At 36.5% G+C, this 12,927-nt stretch overlaps 1 protein-coding gene across 4 annotated transcripts in view; it reads left to right on the forward strand.

Annotated features, from left to right (window-relative positions):
- Wun (wunen) overlaps positions 1 to 12,927 on the forward strand; it is a 68,143-nt gene that overhangs the window by 39,708 nt on the left and 15,508 nt on the right. For all 4 annotated transcript variants that reach the window (XM_076813872.1, XM_076813871.1, XM_076813870.1 and 1 more), the window contains exons 5-7: positions 9,474 to 9,531; positions 11,639 to 11,815; positions 12,807 to 12,902. In XM_076813872.1, coding sequence (XP_076669987.1) covers positions 9,474 to 9,531; positions 11,639 to 11,815; positions 12,807 to 12,902 — 331 coding nt within the window. The remainder of the gene's footprint in view (positions 1 to 9,473; positions 9,532 to 11,638; positions 11,816 to 12,806; positions 12,903 to 12,927) is intronic.

A 12,927-nucleotide genomic window follows, 5' to 3' on the forward strand; every position in this document is an offset into this window, starting at 1 on the left:
ATAATGTGTAATCAATTACACAATTACAGTTTAATCGTACTTTGTAAATTGTAATTAGATTACATTTTGCCCAACTCTGATTCACAGTATATATTTTCTCCTTACTTTTTCTTCTTGAAAGTACGTCCATTTTTTCATGACTGATTCAGATTCTTAGTTTTCCTTTGGATCAGAGTTGGTTCTTCATGAGATACTTCGGTTTTCGTCTTTATTAGTAATTGAAGTGTTTTTTTTTTTACTGATAACGTAGTAGATGTCGATGGAATTAATGAACGCATATATGCGCTGTATTGCTATATGTAATTTATCGAATTCCCGGTAAAAATTTGGCGAATTACCGGTAAAAATTTTAGGGTATTTCTCACGATTTACCGGGAAACCTATTTACCGGTATTGCAATCCCTAACCGAGATAGTGAGCCGCACGTTTTTGCAATAAATATTTTACGAGGTATAAGTGATACGGTGTTTAATATTCGAGTGACGCAACAAATATTTCCAGTGCTAGGTATCCATTAAAAAGTTGGAAAAATACAGGTAAATTCTTTCGTCCGAATCAGAATAGTTGATAGTGTTAAATGTGTAATACCTATTGGGCCTAATGAATAAAGTGTAAGCAATTGCTTTATCTCGTAAACAACAGACTACCACTGTCAGAAATGTGATGTAGGCCTATGTGTCGATAACTGTTTTGAGTTGTACCACACCAAATTAAATTAAGTATTAAGTTTTTTTAATATTCTTTTTCATATTCTCCGTAATTTAAAAACGGGCATCCCGAGAGTGTCACAGCTAGCATTTACTTATACGGTTTAGCAAAGCCAGCAATTCCTTATAATTTTAATTCGTACGAAAATAAGCAATTCCTTTTTTTTTGTTTAAGCAATTCCTTTTTAAGCAAGTGATTTTTCTAATAAGGAATTGCTTGTAGAAATTGCTTAGTTTATATTCGTCAGGCCCATTAACTTTGTTCTCGTGACACTTGATTTTAGTTTTCCATATTTAAATCATCATGCAGCATTTGGGCAAAATCTAGTTCAATTAACAGTGTTCTAAATAATATTGTAAATTTTGTGTAAAGTAGAATGAAAATACTATTCCCATACTGGTTGAACTTATCTGGATAAATTCCAGGTAACTTTTTATTTTTAACTCCAGGTTTTATTTTTAATGGGAAAAGTATATTTTCAATTTTCTTTTGCTTATATTATGTTAAATAAATGGGGCACTTTACTGCGGTGTACGATCTCTGCAGTTAGAACCGTCTGGGCATATGATTCTTGAAGATCTCGTCGAAGGTCTGGGACCAAGAATTTTAAGGACAATAACCCTGTATCATATCTAGTATCTGAGATCGCAAAACGTTGAATCGCGTGACTGAAACAATCGCAGACGCGGTCGTGGAACGGAGAATGTGAAATTATAGTTGATGGAAGGAGATGATTGCTTTCGCCTCTTTTTTGCTTGTTAATAGCTGGAACGGACAAAAGAACAATGATAGCTGGTTATCCGAATCCGCACCCCACTCACTTCCACTTCATTGTTCCCGAAGAAACGAATTCCAGAAAATATTCCCCCGAACGCACAAAAAATAAAAGTGTCCTGATTTAATGCACGCTAAATTATCGTAAACACGAGTATAATATGTCCCAATTAGGGAATACGATCCCGGCCATTATTTACCCTCCCGGGATTTTTTAAAGTCTATCTCGGGATTCCGGGAGGAATTTTCTGTTGATTGGGTAACAGAAAATTTCAGTAATTAAAATTATTTATTATGTGCTAAAATTCTAAATCTTTATTTAAAGTAAACTAACTTATATTCTATCATTAGTCTGAAACATAAGCTAAAATCATTTTTCATAATAAAACAGTGGAACAATGAAGAATAATAACGTCTCAATAAGTAGATAATATCAGTAAACCATTATGAAAATTTTTGGAAATGGGAACGAAGAAACAGCAAAGCACCTAAGTACGTACATATCTATAATTAAATCCACATATCTACAATCAAATCCCGGGATTTTTGGAATTCAAAAGCAGCCGGGATCGCGGGATCCCGGGATTGTATTCCCTAGTCCCAATTCAAGCTTTTAAAATCCAATAAATTTAACTGGTCTCGAGTTATAAAATAAAAATGCCCCCCATTCTTCAGCTAACTATTACTCCATATTCACTATCCCACTTCGTTTAAACTGCGAATTATAATCATATGCCACATAAAATCTTGTACCTATACTATTTAAGCAATACTGATAATGAGATTTAGCACAGGCATAAATTGAAATTTGCACATGCTTCGTTTACCAAGAAATTTACGATTGGAACTAGACAACTAATTTTACGAAAAATTTAGCTCTTCCAAATAGAAATTTTAACGTAAAGAAATGAAATAGATGTTAATTTCAATTAAATTTACGAAAAATTTAGCTCTCCAAATAAAAATTTTAACGTAACCAAATAAAATAGAAGTTAATTTCAACTAAATTTACGAAAAATTTAGCTCCCCAAATAAAAATTTTAACGTAATCAAATGAAATAAAAGTTAATTTGAACTAAATTTACGAAAAAAATTAGCTTCCCAAATAGAAATTGTAACGTAATCAAATAAAAAATACAAATTAATTTCAACTAAATTTACGAAAAATTTAGCTCCCCAAATAGAAATTGTAACGTAATCATATAAAATAGAAGTTAATTTCAACTAAATTTACGAAAAATTTAGCTCCTCAAATAGAATTTTTAACGTAAACAAATGAAATAGAAGTTAATTTCAACTAAATTTAAGAAAAATTTAGCTCCCCAAATAGAATTTTTAACGTAATCAAATAAAACAGAAGTTAATTTCAACTAAATTTACGAAAAATTTAGCTCCCCAAAAAGAAATTGTAACGTAATCAAATAAAATAGAAATTAATTTCAAGTAAATTTACGAAAAAATTTAGCTCCCCAAATAGAAATTTTAACGTAAACAAATGAAATAGAAGTTAATTTCAACTAAATTTACGAAAAATTTAGCTCCCCAAATAAAATTTTTAACGTAATCAAATAAAATAGAAATTAATTTCAACTAAATTTACGAAAAATTTAGCTCCCCAAATAGAAATTGTAACGTAATCAAATAAAATAGAAGTTAATTTCAACTAAATTTACGAAAAAATTTAGCTCCTCAAACAGAAAGTTTAACGTGATTCTCTTTCGTCATGCGCACAGAAAACGTCACCGCTGCTCGCCACATTATACCTTCAAAACTAAACAGACTTGAAGAACCTAACAATTTCCCCATCTTTTCCAAACCATTAATTTTACTCACGAGAATAATGCAACCTTAACAAGCCATCAAAACCGCCGACTACTAACAACGAATACAAATCAACACCCCATTATTTAGAAAATACTACCACACTCCCCTGCACTTTAGAAAACGCCTGTAGAATCACCACGAATTTTTGAACACCCTGTACAACGCCACTCCCCTGCAACTCATCGTCCTATTCCATCTTGCTCAGAGGAATGCCCCCCGAGAAGCTGTTGCCGCCGATTCTCTTTCGCTGAGCGGTGCTCCGATGATCCTCGGGCTCTCGATCGACCTAGACGTTATTTGCCCCGCACCCGTGCTTTATTCGCAACGGAATTTCGTTGCGTTTTTGCCGGGGCAGCGGCTCGGGGCCGGTTCCAACGGATACGAGCAAAAAAAGGGCAGCAAATGACAATGAGGAAAGGCCGTGCGCAGTGGCGATTTGCATGGACGGGATCCGATCCGAATCGTGCGGCTCCCCTGGCAACAGGAAACACTATTACACGGACGAATTACCGTGAACGCACCTTGGTCATTGTCACAGTGTAGCCCACGGTGCCCCACACCAGCGGAGCCATTCGCGTTTTTCAACCCCTAACGTCGTTCAGCGCCGCCCAGCGCGTACACCCCATTGGCCATGTGCGGCAGCCGAAAACGGTCGCTTTCTTAATGTTTAGTGGAAATCCTAGTCGATAATAGGAGCAGGGGGGCATGGGTCTTTTATTGAGTCGAAGCCAATGGGGGTAAATTATTGCATTTGTCAAAACACGTCGAGCTTGGAGTCGGGGTGATTTATTCGTTGAGGTAGGTGAATTTTGGGTGTTGGAAAAGTTGGGGAGATAGTGGTGGAGATTTCAAAGTAGGAGTTAGTAGGGTTTGTGGATTTAGGGGGGTAATTATGAGACTCGTTTTTGGATCATTCAAATGGGGGTAAATATTTGCTCTGACAAAACACGTACCTAGAGCTTGGAGTCGGGGTGATTTATTCGTTGAGGTAGGTGAATTTTGGGTGTTGGGGAAGTTGGGGAGAAAGTGGTGGAGATTTCAAAGTAGGAGTTAGTAGGGTTTGTGGATTTAGGGGGGTAATTATTAGACTCGTTTTTGGATCATTGGAATGAGGGTAAATATTTGCTTTGACAAAAACGTACCTAGAGCTTGGAGGCTAGGTGATTTATTCGTTGTGGTAGGTGAATTTTAGGGGATGCGGAATTTTTGGTGGTGGTGAATAGGGTTTGTCGGTTTTTAAAAACTGTGTTTAAAAGCCGGGTTTTAAATTAAAAGAAAAACAGTTTTATATACTAGAATTAATATGTAAAAATGAATTAATTATTTAATTAAAAACGTTAACACTTTGACTTGAAATCGCCTCGGACACAAGCATATTGTAGTCGGTAATAGTTTACTGTAAAACTAATCTTCATGAGTTCCTATTTTCGGAAGAAAAATACTAAACGAAACAAAGATTTATAATTTATATTTTCTACGGATTTTAGTTTAGTTTTTTTATTTATGTGGTTCTGTATAGATACAGTATATTGTAGTTTGTTATATTTTTGTAATTCCATACCTACATATTAAAAAAAAAACTGAAAAATTTTAAAATATGAACAAATATTTATTTTCTATTTTAATTATATATTTTCTGTGAAAATTCGAAAACCGGGTTCAACCGCTTTTTGGGGAATAGTGGAATTCGAAAACAGGTGTTGTCAGAATTCGCCTTTTGTATAAACCCTAGTGGTGAAGTTTGGGGAGAAAGTGGTCGAAAGTTCCAAGTAGAAGTTAGTAGAGTTTGTGGGTAAGATTTAGGGGGATATTATTAAGCTCGATTTTGAATCATTGAAATGGGGGTAAATTATTATTTTAGCTAAACATATCGAGCTTGGAGTGTGGATGATTTATTCGTGGGGGTAGGTAAATTGTGGAGGCTGAAACTTTGAATAATAGTGAAGTAGATGTGAAAATGGTAGAGATTTCCAAGTAAGAGTTACTAGGGCTTGTGGATAATATTTAGAGGGACAATTATTAGGCTCGTTTTTAAAACTACCCTTGTAGTGATTTTGGGGATGCAGTTGAGTATTTAAATATCTGTGTTGATATTTGAAAAGTGTTAAGTATTGTATGGTATTATGAAATTGAAATGTAAAAGTACCTAGTATTGAAAACAAAATTGAATATGAAATTAAAAGGTAGTGTTATTGGAATTATTAAATAACAAATTACATTCAGCTGGTAAGTGCAAGAAAGATGAATATCTACCCAAAACAAAATGAAATTATCGAAGTAGTCATGCTATGTAATTTTACAACACCTTGAAATTTTATAAAACGCTGTGAACGATAAAAAGATCACAGCACAAACAAAGGTAACTAATTTCCATTTCAATTTTCCGTGAAACAGCACTATTTCCAAGCCACCAGCGAGCATAAAATCCATGCATAAAGTATGAACGACAAACACATCCCAACATCACTTGCTCAAAGCAGAAAAGCTGCCACAAGCTGTTCCAAGCTGTCCACTGAAAACAATTTATTCTAACAAGCCAATTCACGTGTAATCACATGCAACGCTAGATTTAATATCCATACTCATTTGTCGACTAATTAAAAATTAATGGGATCGTGGAACCCGACGAAGTCCTCGGAACGACGCAATTTCTGCTTCCGGTCGGCCTCAATTATGGGAATCGACCAGGCGAGGATTATTCGCGGTAGGGCCCATAGATTATTATTTTCTTCGTTGTCCGCCGTCAAGGAGGAAGTTGCAGAGTGTTATCGCGCGCTAGTAGTAAAAAGAAGGGACTCTTCGCCGGTAGCTCATTTGATGCGCACGCAGTCGGGCGTATCGCGGGTCATCCGCCCTTCGCTTGATGCAGGGACAGTTTTATGTGTAGAAAGATTTGAGGAATTGGCCGATAAAAGCTGACAGAGAATTCATTCATACGTCCCACCCTCTGGCTCTCCGGCTCGCCAGAGAGGGGACGCGTAGAGCAGCCTTTCCCAATCTTCGGGAGTCAACGTTCATTTCAACGGTAACCCCTTCAATTACAACTTCTGCGATTCACTCTGTTTGGTATTGGCCCAGGCTACCGTTTTCAAAAGCCGCGTACCTGTACTTTGTTTAACACCCCTCTAAGGGTGGTATTAGTAGTCGATGAAGATAGTTATCTTGTTCATTAATTAAGGGGTCATGCTCAGTCAGGAGGCCGAAAAAAGGGCGGTCTTTGGAAATTTTTTACTCAAAAGCTATAACGCGTTTCTCAAAAAATCTTTTTTCCTTTTAAAGATTGCATCTAGTACCGTGCATCGTAATTTTTTTATTTAAAAATATTTATCAATAACTAAGTTATTGGCAATTACTCTAAGGTTCTCTATAAAAAAAGGCTTCTGCGGTGACCGCTGCTGCTCGAAAGTCGATCATCTAAAATAAAAAATTCAAAAGAATCTACTTATTATATTGTATTGTCTAGTATTTGAACGAAGGATTTTTCGAAATCTTGATTTGGGAAAAAATGGCTGAGGTTTAAAGTAAATGTTTCAATTTTTAACATAAATCGTGCCTGATTTTCGTCAATTAAAGGAAAACTAAGCATCGGATGAAAAAATCCTTCGTTCAGATACTAGATAATATAATATAATAAGTAAATTCTCTTGAATTTTTTATTTTAGATGATCGACTTTCGAGCAGCAGCGGTCACCGCAGAAGCCCTTTTTTTTAGAGAACCTTCGAGTGATGGACAATAACTTAGTTATTGATAAATATTTTTAAATAAAAAAATTACGATGCATGGTACTAGGTGCAATCTTTAAAAGGAAAAAAGATTTTTTGAGAAATGCGTTATAGCTTTTGAGTAAAAAATTTCCAAAGACCACCCTTTTTTCGGCCTCCTGACTGAGCATGACCCCTTAACACTGTCGAACACAGCGATTCATTTCATTGTATCCACGCACAAAAGCACGAGTATCGTTGCTCATTACCCTCCTCGAAACCCAATTTTGCATCAACCAAAATTTCGTCCACGAAAGTAGCTGCGCAATATCAAATTACGAACGTGGAATGGATTGCTTGTTGTTTTACTGGCTTCGTTCCATATAATGATTCTTCGAACACTTTGAGGGGCAAAATTTTAATACTATTTGGACATTTTTGTTGTTGAGAGAATTAAGATTGTGTATATGGTTTATTCCTGACTGAGGTGGATTTGTCGATTATAACAGAGATAATAATTTATCCATATAAAAAAAAGGATTATAAAATTTGATGATAATTTTAGTTTCTTTTGGAAGTAAAATTTTCTCGATTATAATTTAGGATCTTCAGATTAATTCTCTTGTTTAATTTCGTGCGATTATAAGACAGAAATTTTAGAAATTCTATCCATGGTCATCAAAAGGGACATCAATTTTGGCGAAAACGTTAAAAGAAACTTTGTCACGACATTTTTTAATAATTAGTCGAATGCTTAATGTTGCATTATAAAGAAGCGATTTCTTATTCTATCCACCTCACTATCTATTCATCAACACTAAGAAGGGGGTGGGGAAGACCGGAGCTAGTTGACTAATTTTTAACATTTCTAATTTTTATAAATAAACCATTGGTATTTTGTTGACTTGTTGCACACCAAAAGTTTACAAATATCATTAGGTATACAGGCTTAATTTTTTAAATTGTTTTAATTCAGTCTAGGTCGTAGTTTTTATTATATTTAGAGTAGTGAGACGAATAAGTCAATAAACCACAGCTGTGGGGTTAGTTGACTTGACATTTACTTTTCAGTTTTAACCCTTTGCCTGAGAAAGGCGTATACATATATACGCTGTCACAGTTCCATCAATATATACGAACGGCGTACATATATATCCTACGACAAACAATTTTTTTTCCACCCCTTCACACTGTTATATTTTTTATTAAGTATCACGGTGTTAGATACTGTAATTATTTTCTACTTGTTTGTTATGGTCTATTTGGAAGGCCTGAGAGTTCGAAGGGAGGATAGGGTGTAAAACTGGTAGGGGTGAGTTTGGAGGAATTTGTGGTGGGAGGGGAAGTGGATTTGAGCAGCTAAACTCTTTGCCTCGACTGGATCTTGAGGATAAAAAGTGGAATGTTTAGTAGTATTCCTATGCTTAATCAAGTAACCCCGTACGACATTGTCAACATGTTAAGGGTCGTACGTACAAAACCTCCTAAAAAATAAAATACAACATACCCTAAATTATAGTCAATGTATCACAATTTTAGTGGACAAAAATTCATAAATAATTGAAACAAAAATATTTACTTCCCGCCGACCTTTTATTAAATTTTTCACTTTCACTGATAGAACACGCAAATTTTTGTCACTGTGACACATCGCAGCATAATTTATAACATAAGCCAACAATTAAAGGGAATTAGTCTCCCAACCTCGTCAATTAGCCCCGGTCTGCCCTACCTGAAATGTCAAAATTACCCTCAATTACATCCACGTTTTCAATACTCAAAATTCTGCAAAACCACACAGCTATATAAAACCCACTGCTGCATAAAAACTTCCCATCACCAAACACTATCAAAAAGCTATCCCTCACCAAAATACCTCCCTCGAAACCACAACCGATTAAGAAGTAACATTCCTCAGCGGCCAGCTTCCCCAGGATACTTAACCAGTGTAAACAAAATTACGAACGCGTGGTGAGGCCATTAAATATTATAACTCGACGAACGCTGCCGCGAAGGGTGAGTCAGGCGAAAAGGAAGAGCGAAAGATAAATACAAGGAGAGGGCAGATAATGTCCGATTAAAGGTGCAGTTTTTTTGATGGCCAATTACTCTTCCAGATAGAAGTCCTTAGTCCACTCCGCCTTCTTGCCCCCCCCCCCCCACCTCTTTCCACCCCCCGGTTTCGGTTTTGGTTCTCCCTTTTTTCTTCCACGGTGCGCCCAGTGGAGGATGCTCCGTCGAATCTTTACGATCCACGCTTCGGGCCACGCATCCGCCGATTGTAATCGCCGCGGAACACGGGCTGGAATTAATCGCGATAAAATTAATAGGGTCCCATTATGGGGCGCGTGTATATTGATGACGATAGCGAGTTACGCCGTTGGAAAAAGGAGGAACTTTCGTAGGGACGATCGGCGGATGAGATTTATTTGACACGGTGCAATTTATAACGTTGATCGTTTCAGATTATCCTTCCCCTCCGGGCACTCGTCCTTCTCTGCCTACACCATGGTGTACCTGGCGGTAAGTTCCTCTTCTCTTTGCGCAAATTTATCGATGCTTACTTAGCTTCATATCGGCTTGCCCTTCCGTCTGTGGCGAAAGTGAAGGGAACGGTGCACAGTGGGGGAGATTTCGCGATTTTATGGCCAAAGCCACGAGAATAAATTTTTTAATTCGACAAAATAAATGCAAATGTCAATTGAAGAACTAATGCGAGTATCGATTGCCACCAATTTTACTGTTAAATGTTTTGATAGAAAGCTCGTGTAGACTCGCAATGTTTATGGTCACGTGAGGTGAAACCGATCGCAAAGAATTAATCCAGATTTTCGAGTAGCAATTCAAACACTTATATTGTGTTATCCAAAGATCTGAAAATAATTTGAAGGCGTGGATTCAATTCCTGGTGGTGCGTAAGATATCTTTTTGTCCTCAGAATAATTATGTTTCGGTTTTTAATACGTAATTTGTATAATTTTTAAAGTAGTGTTTTAGAAATAACCTTTTCATATAAGAATCAATTTTCAATTATTTTCATTCCTATTTTACGTTCGACTATTTTGATTCTATAAATACATTTATTAGTTGCTAATAATTGCTAAATATCTTTTTGTTTTCTTAAAAATAATTATGTTTCGGTTTTTAATACGTAATTTATACAATTTTTAAAGTAGTGTTTTAGAAATAACCTTTTCGTATAAGAATCAATTTTCAATACATAAAATATTTATCAACCCCATAATATCCTGCAATGATTTTCATTCCTATTTTTTGTTCGACTATTTTGATTCTATAAATACATTTATTAATTGCTAATAGTTGCTAAATATCTTTTTGTTTTCTTAAAATAATTGTTTCGGTTTTTAATACGTAATTTATACAATTTTTAGAGTAGTGTTTTAGAAATAACCTTTTCATATAAGAATCAATTTTCAATACATAAAATATTTATCAACCCCATAATATCCTGCAATTATTTTCTTTCCTATTTTACGTTCGACTATTTTGATTCTATAAATACATTTATTAGTTGCTAATAGTTGCTAAATATCTTTTTGTTTTCTTAAAAATAATTATGTTTCGGTTTTTAATACATAATTTATATAATTTTTAAAGTAGTGTTTTAGAAATAACCTTTTCATATAAGAATCAATTTTCAATACATAAAATATTTATCAACCCCATAATATCCTGCAATGATTTTCATTCCTATTTTACGTTCGACTATTTTGATTCTATAAATACATTTATTAATTGCTAATAGTTGCTAATCTTGTAATTATATGCATTTTTTTAAACACGATCCAGTGTGTCTTATCTAACATACGACATAACTGTGACCAAGACTGGTTCACATATTATACATTAGAATCCTTTTTATTATTTTTTAAACGATTTTATTCAGCCTCGATCCTCTGTTTGACTGTTTGTCGTCAGAAGCGATAACCCTTCTGCTACGCCCTGCTGCACTGTAGCAGAGGCTTGCTCTAACAAAGAAAAAAGTGTATAAAAGTAAATAATAAAAAGATCTTTATCGTTCGTAATTTTTGTAAGTGCTGTTTTTCGGACAATTTAGTTTCTCATATATTAGAACGTAAAAGTGCCGAATTTTATATATTAAAAATAAGTTCTCAGGTTTTGACCACGAAAATGGATATAATTCCTCAATCGACATTTGTACTAAATTTGTAAAATTAAAAAATTTCATTTCCGTAGTGTTGGCCATAAAATCGCAAAATATCCCCACTGTGCGGTGGGAGGAATCGCAGAGGGCTGCGATTCTCGCCTGTACGAAGTAAAAATCTTATTCGTTTTTTAAACAATAGTTCCCTCGAAATTGCTGTCTCCTATACAGTAGGAGCGAGATTTTAATTTAAACAACGATTGTTTCACAGACAGCGCTCATATTTTGAAAATGGGAAAGAATATCAAAGTACAGTAGCTATATTATCTCGTGTTCAAATCTCAATTGATTCGCACTAATACCTTTCCCGCAGAAATTACTGAAAAACGCGTTCCTCTTTGGCTCGCAAGTGAGAATACTCCCTGAACTACTGCATTAGGTCATGCCATGCTATTTATTGGCTACCATGCTTTCAACTGTATGTAATTGGTCGCGTTCCTTCAGCTGTACTTGCAGCTAAGACTGACATGGAAGGGTAGCAAGTTGCTGAAACACTTCCTGCAGCTGGTGTGCCTCCTTATGGCCTGGTTCACCGCTCTGTCACGCGTGTCCGACTATAAGCATCATTGGAGCGATGTGCTGGCCGGCTCGACCCTTGGTACCATCGTGGCACTGGTCGTGGTGAGCATTATTCTCCTTAACTATCCTATTGTGCGATCATAAATATGAAATGCGCTATGCACCCAACCTCTGCGCCCCTCTTTCGCCGTGCGCGACGATGGAAATCGATGAAAACAGTGTCACTGACACAGAGATTCGTGACACGAAATGCCCCATCAGACATTCATCTTCCTACGTCCAAGAAATCCTTAATAAACGTCGCGCATTTTGGTGAAGCGCGTCGCGGCAAAGCGAATCGAGGAAATGAATAATAATTAATTAATTGCCGCTACGCTTCGGCCGTCAATTGTTTATAAACTCTTTGCCGCCGCGCTCCGCCAAAATAGGCGACGGCCTTAAAAAGTACATCCATTAATCTTCAGCGATAGCAAACGTACAGAAAGGGTTCAAAAGCACTGGAGGAATATCTTTTGCAAGCGAAACTTTTGTAACACCACTGTGCTGGTACGAAACTGTGCTTAGAGAACCAGAGGATTAAGTTAAACAGAGATTCTTTGCTTGCAAAAGTTAGCTAAGTTAACGGAACAAAAACGAACCTCATAAAAAGACAGATTTGTTTCTTATATAAAACTCCTCTGAATCCATTGAATCAGGATTAATAAGTCGACTCCTAGGGACATCCATAGAACTCCAACAACCTCCATGCATCTGATATATTTCCTCCATTAGAAATATCCAGCATCTTCGGCCACAAATAACGCGTTGACCCCAGCAAAGCGGACGCCGGATCCCTTCTGACCCACCCACTTACGCCACTTATCGTTTATTAATATCACTTCTATAAGAGGCTAGAAATTTCGCGAATTCGCAACACCGATGCACTGGAGGTCTAACAGGAAATCTTGCGCGGGTCAAAATGGACCCCGCGTCCGTCGCCCGATAGCCAGGGAACGAAGCATATAATTTAATGCAGCATGGCTTTTAAATCTCCATCCGGATCCGATCGATGTGGGCGGGCGGGGGAGTGGAATGATTTCGAAACTTTCCGTAGGTGAACTGCGTGGCGGACCTGTTCAGGGAGCGGCGCCATTGCTTAGCGGAGGAGAAGCACCGCGCCGCCGACTACGAAACAGGGGGCGGCACACAGGTGAATAATGGCACTACTAATCGCA

This window comes from Andrena cerasifolii, chromosome 6 (assembly GCF_050908995.1).
Source record: "Andrena cerasifolii isolate SP2316 chromosome 6, iyAndCera1_principal, whole genome shotgun sequence".
Taxonomy (NCBI): domain Eukaryota; kingdom Metazoa; phylum Arthropoda; class Insecta; order Hymenoptera; family Andrenidae; genus Andrena; species Andrena cerasifolii.